The 18,462-nt window shown below is 37.0% G+C and overlaps 1 protein-coding gene across 1 annotated transcript; it reads right to left on the bottom strand.

Moving 5' to 3' along the window:
- Positions 1-176: 176 nt before the first annotated feature.
- Positions 177-18,170, bottom strand: LOC140044911 (uncharacterized). The gene is made up of 17 exons (XM_072089612.1): positions 17,978-18,170; positions 17,382-17,622; positions 16,303-16,584; positions 14,757-14,806; positions 14,075-14,272; positions 13,369-13,553; positions 12,852-12,959; positions 12,135-12,420; positions 11,113-11,976; positions 10,548-10,946; positions 7,695-10,223; positions 7,330-7,556; positions 6,802-6,994; positions 6,048-6,410; positions 5,732-5,914; positions 5,062-5,109; positions 177-997 (listed from the first exon to the last, which is right to left on the bottom strand). The coding sequence occupies exons 1-17, from the start codon at positions 18,168-18,170 to the stop codon at positions 690-692; spliced, it is 6,657 nt and encodes a 2,218-aa protein (XP_071945713.1). The 3' UTR covers positions 177-689.
- Positions 18,171-18,462: the final 292 nt, after the last annotated feature.

Raw genomic sequence — 18,462 nt, 5'->3', positions numbered from 1 at the left:
ATCAGTCTCAAAATAACAAATGTTGTTCAAACAATATGCATTCTCGTGCTTTTATTATTTACTATTAGAAATACAATTTGTAACAAATAAAAAACAGTAAGATTTAAACACAAATCATATATACATTAAAGTAATTTATTACGATTCATAAATATTATATAATAATGTTTATCCGTTTCAAAAGTAACAACTTTGACATTGACTTACAACAAACAGATGTGCATGTTAAAGCTATTAAGATTAATGAGTGCAGTGGAGGTTTTATTAATCATTCATCATCATAAATGCAATAAATACAATGACCGTCAAATATTTAAAATATTTTTAAATTTTCCCAGACAAATTGTATGTAAAATAATAATAATAACTATTATAATCTAAAATTAATTATTTTGTTAAAAGTCGGAAAGGGAACAGAACAATTCATTCCTTTACTTCGACTCGTGTCAGACTGCACAACAAAACAGACTTCAAAAAGAAAATTCCGTTTAATAAATAAAATCATAATTCTGTTAGGCCTATACTTAGAGAAATTCGTTCGTCAACAAAGGTCAAAGGTCGATTTTCATTTTGTTTCAATTCAACAATAAATACTTGTCACGATAAGAAGACTAAAGAATTTAACTAAAATATAATTTATAAAAAAAAGTAGAGAATGCACTTTTAAGTCAGACTTCAAAATCTATATTCTAATCTAGCAAGATATCTGGACAAATATGGTCCCTTGCGCTACAACTGCACTCCATTATCTTCTGCACCTCTACTTGTTTTGATAGATTTCCGGGGCAGACCAGATCGACGACTTCGGTGCTAAACCGGACCGGTTCGCATAGTGGACATTCTTTTTCAGTACTTGGAACCCCGTCTGTGTAGCCTGTGATTTTGTACGAAGACTCGCATTTGCCAAGACAAGAGGTTGAGGATGTGTTGCCAATACAGGTACCGTCTCGTACTTCTACCGGGTCAGATTCAATAACAATACATCCAATAGGCTCAACTATGAATATAAAAAAAGTAAATGTAAACGATATGAAATGAATTTATACAGACTACTGCTGCTCCCTTCTTGTTGGTCTCGCTTGTAGACATCGAAGTCGCATCTGGATATTCGAAATTGTTAACATAATTACATTAACGGTAGGTGATTCATAAATGTTTATGAATTGTACACAAATATTAACGAAGGCTTATTATTATTCGAAGGATCGCACTTGTTGGTAATTTTTCCGTTGAATTACCGTCGTCGAGGATTGCATGCATTGCGTGGATTGTGTGCATTGCGTGCCTCGTTGACTAGCACTTTGGCAACACACAACTTGAGGTGTACCGTAAACATACCAAAAGCATAAAAACGTACGCACTCGGATGAAAATAAAATCAACTGGTCGAAGACAGTTTTAAACAGTAAAAACGAATTATATCCATTCTTTATTGCTAAAAAGCGAGTAAAGCAAGTACTAATTTATTAACTATAGGCCTATTGTAGATTGAATAGATTTATATCAATGTAAGCTAGACGACATAATTGGAGACAAGCATAGTTGCCATTTCTGGCATTATTATGCTTTTTGGCATTATTTAGAGGCCCACGGCGTCTGGGAAAATGCCGCGGCATTATTTAGCCGTTTTTAGTATATTAATCTGGCATAATTTTGTGTTTTTTGAACAACTAAAAAAATAATATACCACAGAACAACAATAATATTTTGTTTAATCTTGCAATTTCGTACATATCACCTTACACTGTACACAATATCATATCGTACAAAACAGGTCTGTCAGGTTTTTTCGTACAATAGTGCATCCATCCTTTTGTTTCGGATTCGATCGACTCTTCGGATAGGAATTGGCTGCTCACAAACTCCCGTGTGTGCGATAGGCAGCACAACGAAACCGACGAGGCTAGCCGCGATTGACCAATTATGTTGCTAAGTATTTCAGAGTTCATGTAGGTTATTGGATCCCCAGATGTAGAGAAAATTAACCGAAAACATTATGAAGGGTTTTGTTTTTTTCAGTTCATAATTATAAGCGGCGTATCCGCTACCTCAACATGCACATACGTTAAAATATCAACGGCGACAATTATTATGCCATCCTATGACATGAATTAAATATATTTACAGTGCTGAATTGTACCTATTTTGTGTCATGAAATTACGAGACCCACATTTTAATCAAATTTTTAACATGTCATGTCATCAAAATGAAGCACGTAGATAGCAATTTTGGAAGGGAATTATCTGAGCAACCGCATATTGACGTGTTGAAGGAATTTGGATACGAAGAATATGGAGAAAAAAAATATATGAAAGTATGACGTTTATAATTCAACTGGCCATATGATGACGTCACAGCATCCGATGCGCAAAATTTGTACATGAATTCGTATCTTCAATTCAATAGATTCCAGAAAACGTTTTAATCATGAGTATCACTTTTTACTCTGAGGAGCTGTAACATATTGAAATTGATTGGAATGATGAAATTACGTGACCAAAGCTATTTACACTTTTGCACATGATGGCCTCATAGCAATTTTAACAAGGCCAACAGCCATAAGTCGCGTGCTCTCAGAAAAAAATGAACTTTCAAAAAGTAATGTAGGCCTACTTTAAAACTTGTCTGTACATCAAAACAGTTCAAAAAGTACAGAAAAGCGATAAAACGCATATAGTGATACCGGACCATATATGGGGGGGGGGGGGGGAATGGAATACGGATAAGTCGAGATGCGCTCTATCAAATGTGATGAGCTATGACGAAAGAGACAAAAATCTACTAGAGAATTTGTTTTCCATATTTCAAATTCAGTTTCATTTGCATCGTTTAGCAGTCCTATTTTTAGTCTTTTCTTCTTTCCACGAATTTTGTTGCGCGTGTATCTCTAAATCTTCTCAACATAACATTGTATAACTATATTTTCGGTGCTGTCCAAGTTGCGTAGTTGAGCACGCGACTGCAGCCATTGTATGGCCTTGTTCCAAATGTTATCTCAGCCCCAGTGACCATGGTGGGCCGAGGTCCTAGAGACTCATATATTTCCGGCCATCGAGCAGCTCTATTTTTCCAAATTTTCTTACCTCAGCCCCAACTATGGTGGGGCAGAGGTCCTGGAGACACTAATATACATTTTTATTTCCTATTTTAAATTATAAGTGCCATTTTTGGACCATGGTTTGCTAAGATCCTGAAGGCACTAATAAATATATTTTAATTTCATATTTGAAAATAAGTGCCATTTCCGGCCAACGAGCAGCTCTCCATTTTTTCAAAATTTTCCAATTTTCCAACCATGGTGGGCTGGGGTCTTGAAGACATTTAATATATTTTTATGATATTTCCAAACATATTTCAGCTAAACAATTTAAAGTTTCCGTAGCTGTAGCAGGTTTTAAATTTGGTGGCGGGCTGGTGGTGTTTGATGACATTTGCAATTACCATTTTCGCACCCCAGATATTGGGAATTATATTAGTTATTACACACAAAACTAAAAATATAAATTTTTAACGACATGGGATAACATTTTAGGCCCTTTGTGTCAGTTGGGGTTTTACAGACGTTTTTTAAACATGCAACCGTTGGTGGCGCTAATTAGGGCCACATTTTAGGGATTTGCCATTATTTTTCCCAATCTGGCATTATTTGAGACAGGCTACGGCATAATTTAAATTTTATCGCTGGCAACGCTGGAGACAAGTAATAAGTATCCTCTGAAAAGGCCACATAGCAACATTAACATTAAGGCTAGTGGCTTACAAGGCGGTTTCCCGCTTACATGAATCACAAATAATACAAACACAGATGCTCTACACAAAGTCTTATAAATCTTTAAAAGTACAACACATTCCCTTTGCGGTTTTTGAATTATTAAAGAAAATACTGATGAGAAGAATGAGTAATCCTTAATGTTCACATAGCCTACAGACAGTCGGTGGGATGTAGATGGGGAAATGACAAGAAAAGACCATGCTGGTGTACGCATGGTTGAATATTTCTAGGCCGTTAAAGTATCGTAAATAAAGCATGGTGGTAATAAATTTCTTTTCAGAAGTAAATGTGCATTAGATATTTAATCTAAGATAAATACGTTTATATGATTGCTAATAAATATGAACATTATGATAGTAAAGTATACGGCTACGTTTTTGTACCTCTTGCTAAGCCAATATGTTTTTTCGGGCCTCTTTACAAGGAGGAGCGAATGATTTGCGTATTTTTGCAAAGCATAGCGCCCTCAATTTGCGTATTTGGGCATGATTGTGTATTTTGGCAAAGCATAGCACCCTCAATTTGCGTATTGGCGGCATGATTTGCATATTTTGGCAAATCATAGCGCCCTCAATTTGCGTATTTTGCATGATTTGCGTATTTTGGCAAAGCAGATTTGTGCTTTCCGGCATGATTTGTGTATTTTGGCATGATTTGCGTATTTTGGCAAATTATAGCGCCCTCAATTTGCGTATTTTGCATGATTTGCGTATTTTGGCAAAGCAGATTTGTGTATTTTGGCATGATTTGTGTATTTTGGCAAAGCATAGCGCCCTCAGTTTGCGTATTTTGGCATGATTTGCGTATTTTGGCATGATTTGCGTATTTTTGCAAAGCAGATTTGTGTATTTTGGCAAAGCATAGCGCCCTCAATTTGTGTATTTTGGCATGATTTGCGTATTTTGGCAAAGCAGATTTGCGTATTTTGGCATGATTTGTGTATTTTGGCAAAGCATAGCGCCCTCAATTTGCGTATTTTGGCATGATTTGCGTATTTGGGCAAGGCTGATTTGCGTATTTTGGCATGATTTGTGTATTTTGGCAAAGCATAGCGCCCTCAATTTGCGTATTTTGGCATGATTTGTGTATTTTGGCAAAGCATAGCGCCCTCAATTTGCGTATTTTGGCAAAATTCTTGCGTATTTTGGCAGGGTACTCACCAACCCTAATGCGTCTGTGTAAAGTAACTTTTAGGTGTATTTAAAAAAGCAGAAACGCTCGGGAAAATTGTTTCATTGATCATTTGATATTACAACGTTTGGCTGTGTAATTATTCAAATAATGCTTACCTTCAGGACAAGGATTTGTTGTTGTTGGTATTGTTGGTGGTGGAGTAACTGAACATATATAACGGTTATAATTAGACATTATAGTTCATAGTTCATAGTTCATTATGTTCATTATTTTGTTAATTCTACATGTCATAAGTCATTGAATTGAATATTAATTACAGTAATCCAGACAAAATCACAATCTTAGTGCTATTATGCTGTTTAGTATTATTTGACAGGTATAGGTCTGGCAATATAATTACATCAAGTTAAATTCATTTGTAATTTATTTACAACAACGATGGCCTGTTTCAAGTGCATCACCGAGCCACTGGTCTGTGAACAATGAGTACCCAGCTTACTACGTAATTTATAACGTTATGCATTACGTAATAATTCTAGAAATTATTCATGCATAACGGATAGTAACTAGCGTCATCACAGTATAAAATGTGGAAACATTGATTGTCTTGTTGTCTTGCATAAAATCAATGTATTGCATCCGAGAGAAAGTTTATTTGTAAAGGTACTTTTGGGAAACCTATCATCAAAATGCGGAAACATTGATTGTCTTGTTGTCTTGCATAAAGTCAATGTATTGCATCCGAGAGAAAGCTTATTTGTAAAGGCACTTTTGGGAAACCTATCATCGTTTGTTAGAACAGTAGATAAATATGTAAAATAATACCTTCACAGGGAATACAGGTCATATTACTTGGATGAGTTCCATCGGGAACGGTACCTTCAGGACAAAAACAGCCAGCTATCGGATCAAGAGGACAGTCAAATTCTTCCCAGGATGAGCAGCTATCGACCTCAGGTATTGGACAGTTGCATTGACGGTACACTAGGCCATCTGGACATGTTTCAGCTAAAAAGGAAAAGACCATATAAATCAAATAATGTTCTGTTGAAGAATGACTGTAAGAAATGTACATATGCAAGGGAAAACAATTAGAAGTCGTTTCCTATAATGTTTATCAAGTAGAAGATAAATCACTTACGACAAAAATCGTCTGATCGCCAAGGAATACACACTTTCAATCCACTACATTCCTCAGCATAACTTTCAAAGGCCCAGCAATTTCCTGGAAATCCTTCTGCGCAATTGTCTCGAATACAGGTCTTGAAGTATTCTCGTGGATCCACGTATGGATGACATGATTGGAACACGGTTGAATTCATGTTACCACACCAATCGATAATCTCCTGGCTGGGGATACATTGAGTTGGTTTCACTTGTGGAATGCAGTGGGCTTCATCACCGTTTACAGACTCAAGCCATTCGTAACCGAACTCAAACGGATCAGAAATCACTTTGCCTTCACGTGAGATGAAATCATCCTCTGTGATATTATTACATAGACCTGATAAAGAATAAATTATTATAAATAATTCATATTATAAACAGAAAATACAGTAGGTGACATAGAAAAAGAATAGAGATAGAATAGACTCAGTCGATAAAGGACATGATTAATGTTCCATCATCACAATATCCTAACACCAGGATCCCGGAGAAGATTCGCCAGACATCTGCTGTTGGGCTTCATTTAAGATTAAGAAACACAATTAAATAATGAATAATTATTATTTTATTGTTGAAAATGTAAGCACTTTTTTTCCAAGTGTGGAAAGAAACAAGTTAGGGTGTTGGACGTAGACAAGGACTGCAGCCTACACCGGAAAAGCGTAGTGGACAGAAGTAAGTGCCCTATTCTTTAAATTGAGGGCAGAAGGAATTGATGTATTTCTTACCGCATAATCCTTCTGTGTTATTCCAAAACAATTGAGCAGAAACAACCACACGAAAATATCGCGGAGACAGTGGTTCAAATCGAACCTCTAAACCAATTGCAGCAACAATTACCATCATTTTGAGACCATTTTGACGCAACTCAATTCCATCGAAATATGCAGGAGCATACACTACATTTCCACTAACGTTAAACTAACAGAAGTATAAAAATGATGATTAAGAGAATGTGTTGCAGTTTTTGGTAAATTGTAATATTCATTCCTAGACTTATCTAAATGCATTTTATTACCTGTAGAGCAATTGTCTTGTTTAAAAAAGACATTTTTATAGATTGTTTAAAGAATTTTTAATGATCGGTTGCGGCTTTCATTTAGTTCACCGTTTGTAATCTACTCGTATATTTTTTGTTTGTTTTGAGACCAAATAAATTAAATGAAATTAAGAAAAACATATAGTTTTATCTTTGCTTGCTGTGATAGGTCTGTACTGCGAGCCAAAATAATAATTTAAAAAAAAAGGAAAATTACCTCAAAGTCATGTTGCATAACAATCGTATAATTTTTGTAAAGAACTGTCATCGATTCGGGACAAGTGGTACCTGGGAAATTTGCGCACTCTTCGTTGTGAATGTATACAGTGTACTGGTGTTCTGGTGACGCATCACGTGAAAGGATATATGTGCAGTTGCCCTGGTGATCATATGATTTACCATCGAAAGTAAAGTAATGCGGGTCACCATATCCACTGCATTCACCTTTAAAGACATTTAATGAATTTAGAAAACTTTTACAGTTTTTTTACTATTGTAATTTGTGTAGCCTAGGCCATATTATGGGGCTATTGGTTTCGATCGACAGTCAAAAGAAAAAATTATAATTTAAGTTTGACTTACAGGCACCATCTGGTAATGACGTCACTATGGGCTGAGTTGTCACAACGGTAGTAGTGGTTGGTTCGGTTGTAAGATGAGTTGTACTTGATTCAGTTGTTGGTTGAACAACTGTCGTTGATTCTGGGGTTGTTGGTTCTTCAGATGTTTTATGAGGTGTCGTTTGTTTCCTTGTTGTTACTGTAGGTGTCGTTGATTCTGGGGTTGTTGGTTCTTCAGATGTTTCGTGCGGTGTTGTCTTTCGAGGAGTTGTGGGAGGTGTAGTTGGTGTGTTTGTTGTTGATTCGATAGTGGTTGGTTCTAATGTTGTTGTTGACTCAACGGCAGTACTTGACTCGTACGTTACAACAACTGTTCCTGTTGTTGACATTTCTGTTGATGATTCAGCTGTGGTGTGATCAACTTCAGTGGTTGGTTGAACAGTTGTACTTTCTTTTGTTGTTTTTGGAGCTGTTGTTGACTCTGGGGTTGTTGGCTCTTCAGAAGTCTCGTGAGGCGTAGTTTGTTTTCTTGTTGTTACTGAAGGTGTCGTTGATTCTGGGGTTGTTGGTTCTTCAGTTGTTTCGTGTGGTGTTGTTGTTTTTCGGGGAGTTGTGGGAGGTTCAGTTGGTGAATTTGTGGTTGATTCAAGCGTGGTTGGTTCTAATGTTGTTGTTGACTCAGCGGCTGTACTTGACTCGTACGTTACAACAACTGTTCCCGTTGTTGACTCTTCTGTTGTGGATTCAGCTGTTGTTTGTTCCAATTCAGTCGTTGGTTGAACGGTTGTACTTTCTTTTGTAGTTTTTGGAGCAGTTGTTGACTCTGGGGTTGTTGGTTCTTCTGAAGTCTCGTGTGGTGTTGTTGTCTTTCGAGGAGTTGTGGGAGGTGTATTTGTTGTTGATTCAAGCGTGGTTGGTTTTAATGTGGTTGTTGACTCTTCTGTAGACGATTCAGCTGTTGTTTGTTTAAATTCAGTCGTTGGTTGAACAGTTGTACTTTCTTTTGTAGTTTTCGAAGGTGTCGTTGATTCTGGGGTTGTTGGTTCTTCAGATGTTTCGTGGGGTGTTGTTGTTTTTCGAGGTGTTGTGGGAGGTGTATTTGTGGTTGATTCAAGCGTAGTTGGTTCTAATGTTGTTGTTGACTCTTCTGTTGACGATTCAGCTGTTGTTTGTTCAAATTCAGTGGTTGGTTGAACGGTTGTACTTTCTTTTGTAGTTTTTGGTGCAGTTGTTGACTCTGGGGTTGTTGGCTCTTCAGTTGTTTCGTGTGGTGTTGTTGTTTTTCGAGGGGTTGTGGGAGGTGTAGTTGGTGTATTTGTGGTTGATTCAAGCGTGGTTGGTTCTAATGTTGTTGTTGACTCAGCGGCTGTACTTGACTCGTATGTTACAACAACTGTTCCCGTTGTTGACTCTTCTGTTGTGGATTCAGCTGTAGTTTGTTCCAATTCAGTCGTTGGTTGAACGGTTGTACTTTCTTTTGTAGTTTTTGGAGCAGTTGTTGACTCTGGGGTTGTTGGTTCTTCAGAAGTCTCATGAGGTGTTGTTTGTTTACTTGTTGTTACTGAAGGTGGAGTCGATTCTGGGGTTGTTGGCTCTTCAGTTGTTTCGTGTGGTGTTGTTGTTTTTCGGGGAGTTGTGGTAGTTTCAGTTGGTGTATTTGTGGTTGATTCAAGCGTGGTTGGTTCTAATGTTGTTGTTGACTCAGCGGCTGTACTTGACTCGTACGTTACAACAACTGTTCCCGTTGTTGACTCTTCTGTTGTAGATTCAGCTGTTGTTTGTTTCAATTCAGTCGTTGGTTGAACGGTTGTACTTTCTTTTGTAGTTTTTGGAGCAGTTGTTGACTCTGGGGTTGTTGGTTCTTCAGAAGTCTCATGAGGTGTAGTTTGTTTACTTGTTGTTACTTTAAGCGTAGTTGTCTCTGGGGTTGTTGGTTCTTCAGTTGTTTCGTGTGGTGTTGTTGTTTGTCGAGGGGTTGTGGAAGTTGTAGTTGGTGTATTTGTTGTTGATTCAAGCGTGGTTGGTTCTAATGTTGTGGTTGACTCAGCGGCTGTACTTGACTCGTACGTTACAACAACTGTTGACCTTTCTGTTGATGATTCAGCTGTTGTGTGATCAACTTCAGTGGTTGATTCACGTGGTGGTGTAAACACGCGAGAGGTAGTAGTACGATCATCATTTTTTACATCGGTTGTACGTCCCTTAGTCGTTGAACGTACAGTTGTAGCGCTTTCAGTAGTTAGAGCTGCTGTTGTTGAACATATTGGGAATGGTTGGTCTTCACATTCGCATCTAACCCTTATTTCATAATCATAGCAAGATTCATTTGAGGAATGATAACATGTTAGCCCAGTTTCTAAATTACATTCGACTTCCTGTCCCGTGCGGTAATAAGACCAGTTCGGTTCTGATGCAACACGACATTCTATAGCAGAAGGATTGTCACAGAATTGATAATCCTTTTGAAGTTCATCCAGAAGCTCAAATTCTCCAAGAGCAGAGTCCGGTACTTTATTGCCATTTTCATCGTTCATCCAGTCGGTCCAGCATTCTGTAACAAATCAGAATCTATGTAATAATAACACTAACCCAAAACGTATTACTCTATCTCGTCCTAAACGATTTGACCAAAACACACACCGTCATCTTTTAATTTATATTTTTTTTAACAATGTATTATTTAGACCAATTTCACTATCAAGTCACAGAGAGGTCATCATGAATTCAGATGGTACCAGTCCATTGGACGGTAAAGTCTAATTAAGAAGCTGTCTATTCCATGTATATACACACTCAAGATATGCACACTCAAGGAATGTCATTCGCCCACATTTAATTTCAGTTTCAGAAAGACAAAAAAAAACAGACGACCTACCGATTGGTGTTTCGATACACTGTGTTGTGTGCTCCTTTGTTGTCGGAACGATTGTCGTTGGTACCGACGTTGTCGGTTCCGTCACAGTGGAATGGTCTAGTTCGCATGTAGGTGGCTGATCGGGGCACGGACATGAAAAACGTACTCGATAATCGTAACACGTTTGAATCGGAAAATCATTCAAGCACGTTAATCCAAGATCAGCTCTGCATTCTAGTTCTTGACCCGTCTCTGATGCCGGGTAGTAAGGGTCGTATGCAAACGTACATTCGATGTCGGCTGGGTTTTCACAGATTGGGTATACCTTACGCAAGTCGGCAAGAAGCTCAAATTCCCCTTCATCGAATGGTGTAATTTTATCTCCTGGTCCCTCATCATTAAACCAATCAGTCCAACACACTAAATATTTAATTGAACACAATACAGGTTATGTCAATAGTCACAATAAAAATATAATCTTTACCAAACTGAAACACAACATGGATGAATATTGCATGCATTGGAGTAGGACGTTTAAGTTATCTGGTGAAATACACAAACCATAAAACAAAATCATTAAACCTACTCTTTGTTGGCTGCGGTACACATTTTGTGGTTACTGTGGTTGTCTCCGTTGTAGTCGGTTTAGTCGTAACAGTGGTAGTTGACTCGGCCGTTGTCACCGATGTCGTTGGCTCGGCTGTTGTCACAGATGTCGTTGGTTCAGCCGTTGTCACCGATGTCGTTGGTTCAGCCGTTGTCACCGATGTCGTTGGCTTAGCCGTTGTCACTGATGTTGTTGGCTCAGCCGTTGTCGTTGGTTTAGCCGTTGTCACTGATGTCGTTGGCTCAGCCGTTGTCGTTGATTCAGCCGTTGTCACCGACGTCGTTGGTTTGGTTGTTGTCGATTCTGCAGTGGTCGGTGGCTCAGGAGTTGTGACTTTAGCAGTAGTCGACTCTAAAGTCGTACTATGTCGAGGAGGAGGAGGAGGCTTAGATGAAGTAGTTGAGGCCTCTGTCGAGACATCGGGGTAAGTAACAGTGACAATTTCTGTTGTTGATTCAGTGGTTGTCGAAATCACAGTACTTGGTGGTTCTGCAGTTGTTGATCTTGTGGTTGTTTGATCTACGATTGTCGATTGTGTAGTTGTTGGTTCTGCAGTAGTTGGTTGCGTGGTTGTTGGTTTCATTGTGGTCGATTCTTTTGTGGTCGATTCTTTTGTAGTCGTTGGTATGGTGGTGGTGGTTATCGTTGTTGTTGGCAAAGTAGTAGGCTCTGGACAAGTCTTCACACATTCTCCATCATCAAAGTATTCGCCATCTGGGCATTTACAACCCTCTACACATGTGTCTTCACAATGGCCATCTCTATCACGGTTATCGGTATATCCACAACTATCACAAATTGACACACATGGGTCATAGGTGAAACAACCTTCACATTGAATTGCTGTAGAGAGAAATGTACAGGTTGTTATACAGATAGCATAGTAAGCTCAGTATTTAAATGTGATGTTCTAAAACAACAGAAACACGATGTGCAATAAAGTGACATTTTGTGACTATTTGATTCCGAATCTTTCAATAACATACAATAAAAATACTCACGACATAGTTCTTGGGAGCGCCATTTTATTGGTACATCCTGCTCGTTACAAGCCTGTGCATAGGCCGCAATGGCGATACAAAGACACTCACAGTCACCGCCACTATCACATCCACATGCGTCGTACATACACTTTGTGTAATATTCTTCGTACGGCACAAGGTTGTGACATTCTTTAAATGTATTTGATTTAATAATGCTACATTTGCGTTGAGACCATGGTTTACGGTGAGGATTATCTTCGCAGGGGTCGCCGACATCTGGAGCGTCACCACAAGATTCGGATGTCTGTATAAAACAGAAAAGGAGGGAAAATTGTATTTCAAGTAAAATCAAAACCAGGCAATTCCACTATTCAATAGCAAGCTAGCAATTATCTTGTGTCAGGATAGCAAAGCGCACAAGTGGAAGTAGTTGCATTACATTAACCATGGTTTAAATGAAAACTGTAAATACATTGGTGGATACAACATGTAAAACAATCAACCTCAACGTAATGCTCGTAAACAATTTCATATTGAGAACAAACGTTGCTATATGATCCCAACAGTTTAGTAATAGTAATAGTATCCTAGCTTTTGTAAATAGAATCGTCTAAAAATAAAACCAATGTTTCATAAGTTAACCAAAGCACGATATAAGGTAGTACTAGTAGGCCTATATGCCCAAGTCTAGGCTAGTAATAGAACAATAAAACAAATACACTCATGATAACTAACCTTCCAGCTGTTTGCAAACTCCTTTGCAGACACCACGGGGAAACCACCATTGGATTTTGTAAAGTCATCCTCTTGGTTGCCATTGTATGTTCCACATAATCCGCCAAGCTACAAGTAAGATATATGTAATCTATATATTTCGTCACATCATTTTATAAGGATATAATGTCATTTATTTTATTTATTTTTTATATGTTTAGGCAAAGTGCCAAGGAAAAACATAAGCGAATTCATTCACTATCCTTCGTAAAGGTGGCAATCCCGTTCAAAAGACAAACAAATACACAAGATGCTTTACATAAACACAGTCTAATTACAAGTCTTTAGGAGTGGAGTTGTAATTTGTCATTAGACAAAATCCTGACATGACAGGACTGGAACCCAGGACCCTTGAATTGGTAGTAAAGCATCATAACCACCAAGTCACAAACTCCACTTCATTCTCAACATGGCGATGTTTACAGCACAATTTTTCGATTATATAAAAAATAATGTGCGAAATCAGTAATGATCTTACCGTGTTTTTATGAAAAGGTTCGACTTTGATGTCAACTCTTGTTTTTTTATCCCATACCAACGTCACACCAATGTCGGTATGAACAAAAACAGATAAGCCTACTTCGGTGACGTCGAACGTTTTACTTGAGGCGGGAACTTCTGAATATCGATCTAGCACTATCGTCTGTTTATTCCGACCCGATCCTTCAATAAAAACACAAGTGTATGTTAATATATCATTTATATTGGCATACTGTACAAACATAACGGAGTCACTTAAAGATGTATTGTCCCCCAAAAATATGAAAAATAAAGATTATTAAATCAGACTATAAATACAATTATTATTTTGGAGTTTTAATAAACTTCCGTAGAAAAAAAAACAGGGAGAACTTAATGTTTTCACTTATAAAATGACAAAATAAATGGTTAAATTCATCCAAAAACCCATTGGCTGTTTGCTTTGCTTAAAATTACATTTTTCAGGTAAATACAATTTTTTTCGATCCAATTTTTGGTCAAAGTGGATAACTATTAGGTGACATTAAAATGGCATATTCAAAATTTTTTTTAATAATTATTATTTCAGGGGGACAATACATCTTTAACATTTTCTTATCTAAATGAAATACGCAAGAGGTGAATTGAAGTGAACAGAGGTTAAATGGACACAAACTTTTTGACGAGGTCTCAACAATCAGGTTATAAATTAAATGAAAACTTACCAACAGTGAGAGTGACCACTTTTGTGCATGTGGCTTTTGACGTTCCACACGGCTCATTGGCTGCGGTGATTTGAAAGTCAGAGTTGGAGTGTGTGTACAGGTAATTGGTCACCAATATGTATTCACAAGCTCCTTGGAAACCGTACTTCTTACCATCGAATGTTTCATAGTGTGGGTCTCCCCAGGCGACACAGGTAACTGTAAATAAAACAACATATGGTAAAAACGTTCACATCATCTGCACATATATCTGCACACAAAGCTTGGTTCCCACTAGACGTAGACGCAACGCAATGTTTGAATAATCCATTGTTTGATTGATTGATCACTTCCGTTGCGTTACGTCCTTGCGTTGCGTCCCTAGTGTGAACCAAGCTAAACGTAGTGTTATCCTGCATTGTACGGCCATTTGAATGGATCTATCTGGACGAGGTGTGAACGTAGGATTAATAGTCATCTTTCTAAAGTTGTCTCTACACGTCACGTTGCGTACTACTGTATCCGATTTCTCACCACAAAACGTCTGGGAATACCACCATCATGATATTTCTCATCGCGCATTGGCATTACAGCAAAGAGCATTTGTATATTGCTCTACCTGTATTTTCTGTTGATTTTGGATGTATGAAGTTACTGTAAATATTTCGTTGAATACGAAGACATTTCTAAATCATGTATTTACCTGGACAGTCATGGTCGGTTAGAGGAAGCCAGGATGTTCCATTACATTGTCTATAAAGAAGAAGGGTTACAATTACAGTGGCAATAAAAAAAGCAACAAAGATATTTTTAAAGATATTGATGCTCTTTGTTCAAGCTCAAAGAGCTTTAAGACAGGTTCCTCCAGGAAAACAAATTTTATAAAATGCGGATCAATGTTCATGGACAGAGAAAAACAAGTGTTGCACACTACGAAATCTCCAAATGAGGTAATAATGACGTCAGAAAATCACGAAGTAAGAGCGTGGCAAGTTTTGTGTCACTAACAAATGTTAATGTCCTACAATATGCCTAATCTACATAACCTAATCGCAATGAGTATATTCACACTATATTCTATTAGATAACTGTTTACATTGTAAGATAATGGTGAAAACATATTTAAGTACACCCGGTCAAATAATTTATAAGTATAAAATCTATCAAAATATATATACCTTTTTCATCAGCATTTTAATGCGATCGGTACAAAAAAATCAAATCGTAGGTCAGCAGTTAGTCTGGGTTCCAGACGGAGTTTTGACTTAATATTAGTAAAAAGATAAATTTTTTGGCACAAATGGCGTTTCATACGTATACTACCTGAGCTTTTAAACTACAAACTTGGGGCAAATCTAGTCAGCAGAGGAGTATACAACTAATTTAATTTCATTAACGATTTTGTTTTAAATTGATAAAACTGTATTCTAGAGAAAGATCAAAGATATTCCAGAAAATGAAACTGCCAGAACTTAGATATTGTGTCTACACTATAGATATTTTCACATCAGTTTACATTTAATTGAATAACTTTATTGTGAATTAAAATATTATTTAGGTTGAGCTAAACATATTGAACCGTTGTTATTGATATGGCCTTGATAATATTGGGGGTTCTTGATAGATTAGAATGGTGCTTAATGACCATTGAATCGACTTATCTCCTTACAATCAACACATAAATCGACTGATAAAACACATAGTTGTGTCTTTCAACAAACACTTACAAACGCCTACATAAGCTAACTACACAAAACCTGAACGCGCGAATAACAACGTAATTTAGACACAGAGAAAATCTCACAACCTCATAGAGATAATCTCACAACCTCACAGAGTGAATTAGATATGCATACGCATCTCTAACAATATTTTGGGAGCAGGAACGCTAGTAGACCAAACCCAGTACCGGTTTGATTTCGACCATTCTGAAAAATTCCTCATGACATTCTAAACTAAACCAGCATTTTATTCATTCATATTAGTTTCAATTTTAATAAAAATGTTTGTAAAATTTTAATTCACGTTCACATCTAACAGCCAAAAGCCAATAAAAGGATGTCTTAAAAGATACAATATGAATAATATGATTTTTTTAAACACAGCAACAACAACAAGACGAAAACAACAGGCAAAAAATTGTTACGTTTAAAATAAAGATGTGAGAGTTTAATTACTATTTGAATATGATCGTATAAGTTTAGACAAACAGTTTCTAAGTGAATATGAAGATTTGATATAATACTTACAATTTGTTACATTCAATCTTGATGACGTCATTAGGCATGTGGCTTTTCCCTGCATGATGACATGGACATTGGCTGGGTAGAATACACATGAAGCCATCCCAGACGTAGCCATCCTTACATTTACAACCCTCAAGACACTGAGCCGATGAACAGTCTTCAAATTCGTGCATGTTGCCGCATGTTTTGACACACTCGGGCACACATTTAGTTGTTTCTTCGTTGACGCCACAAGAAAGAGGGCATTGTGTGTCTGAGCACACGAACGAACCTCCAAAACAAGTGCTGAAATCAAATTATTATTTGGAACTTTGTCAGTGTCACTAATCTTCTTTTATTGAAATAAAACCAAAGATATAACTAATTACAAAATAGAAATGTTATTTTTTTACTTTTGTGTTGAACCAAACGTTTCGTCGAATACCTTCTTCTTAAAAGTACTGTATTTTAAACAATTGTGTTACTTTTGTTCAACAAAAACGTAAAAAAAAAACATTGTTGGAACAAAATGAATTTATACTGGCAAAGTAGTACGCTAGGTACGCTACTGCGTTTACGTTTTGTGCAATATACATTCCTGACATTTTGCCTTCTATTGACCAAACGTCCTAAAGATTTAATGATTTCGCAGTATTTAAACTCCAAGAATTGAAACAACCATATTAGCACATGCGTTTCATTTCTTGGGCAATCAAACGCCAACTCCGACTCTGTCTTCCTCCAACAAATCGTCGCCACGGGGATCAGTCCTTCCATGTTGCTGGCCCCGTATGTGAAACATGTTTCCACAGCGTCATCGTGAGGTATCAAATATCATTAGGTTAAAACATACTCCTAACATCACACTTTTCTCATTTAGTTTTAATATCTGTAATACGCATGGCAATTGTTTGATAAGGCGCAGTATATTACATATCACTTTATTGTCAAAATGTAAAATAATAATCATAATGACATTGCTCAACTTATTTGACAAAAATACCAAATAAAACGTTTCGCTAATTGTCTGGATTTGGCCTTGTAAATGAAATATACAGTAATTATTTAAATAGTCTATGTATGTAAATTAAGATTAAAATTACCATTCTCCACATCCTTTCTTGACAACATCACCAGTTTTATACACGGATCCATCCATCTCACAGCTGCACAACTCTGGAGTGACGCATTTCCTATTTCTGTCAAGAACCATTCCGTCAGGACAGGAGCAGCCCTGTACGCATTGTTCGGTGCAGTTGAAAGTACTTTCTAATGAAGCACAGGATGAATAGCAAGAAGGTCCACACTCTCGGTAAACCAACTCTTCATTCGAACACTCAATTTCTATTGGTTTCAAAGAAATTGTGGGAAATTATTGATTTTAAGCAAAGAACTTTTTAAGTAAGTTTTCAACAGAGGCCAAAAAAATATTACTAACTATTAAGTCTTGTTTGCACAAGACTTATCAAACTTTATGTGACAAACAAATGTGATATGCCCATATATGGACATGTCACATATAGTGATGTCCTATCACTACCATATTTGGGCACATCACACTTTTTTTAGTTACTTCTTCTACATTTATTCAGGTGGTTCGCTTAATTTTCTATTTCATTTTCATTTTCAGAGCATCGTAACTAAAATATTCAAAGGTAGGTAGAAATAGAAATAAAAGACGATAATTATTATTTCTTACTGCATTCGTCTATTTGATCTCTCCAGTTTAAGACGACACCTTTGTGTGCGCAGTCAAGAGAGTACTGCGCAAACACGTCACATTCACATAATCCTCCTGGTTTACAATTGCATACGTCATACAAACAGTTATCGTAATATGGAGCCGGGTCAACGACATCATGACACGCTGTGAGCAGACAAATAGCAAACATAATAAGTTACATTTATAATGTTTAACCAAACAAAGACAATAAAAATATCGGCTAATTGTCATTATAGTATCTAGATCCTGAAACTTTTCTTTGAATATCACACGTAGACGCGCATATACAATCTCACAATCTTCTTCATTATTTACTAGCAAATATACGGTATACTAAAAATAGGATGTAACTGTACAATTGTTTATTTATGAATACTAATTCGACGGCAGCGGGACTTCATAGGTGATGGGGAATTGATTGCATACGTCATATGGTCATACAAACAGTTATCGTAATATGG

Source organism: Antedon mediterranea, chromosome 1 (assembly GCF_964355755.1).
Source record: "Antedon mediterranea chromosome 1, ecAntMedi1.1, whole genome shotgun sequence".
NCBI classification, from domain to species: Eukaryota; Metazoa; Echinodermata; class Crinoidea; order Comatulida; family Antedonidae; genus Antedon; species Antedon mediterranea.
This window is presented reverse-complemented; position numbering and strand designations above follow the sequence as displayed.

Excerpts from the sequence above, each read along its gene's own strand:
- LOC140044911 (XM_072089612.1), bottom strand. The coding sequence starts at position 18,170 with ATGTTTGCTATTTGTCTGCTCACAGCGTGTCATGATGTCGTTGACCCG. Across the intron at positions 12,960-13,368 it reads AACCTTTTCATAAAAACACG|CTTGGCGGATTATGTGGAAC; the intron begins GTAAGATCATTA and ends TCTTACTTGTAG. Across the intron at positions 998-5,061 it reads AACAAATCCTTGTCCTGAAG|TTGAGCCTATTGGATGTATT; the intron begins GTAAGCATTATT and ends TTATATTCATAG.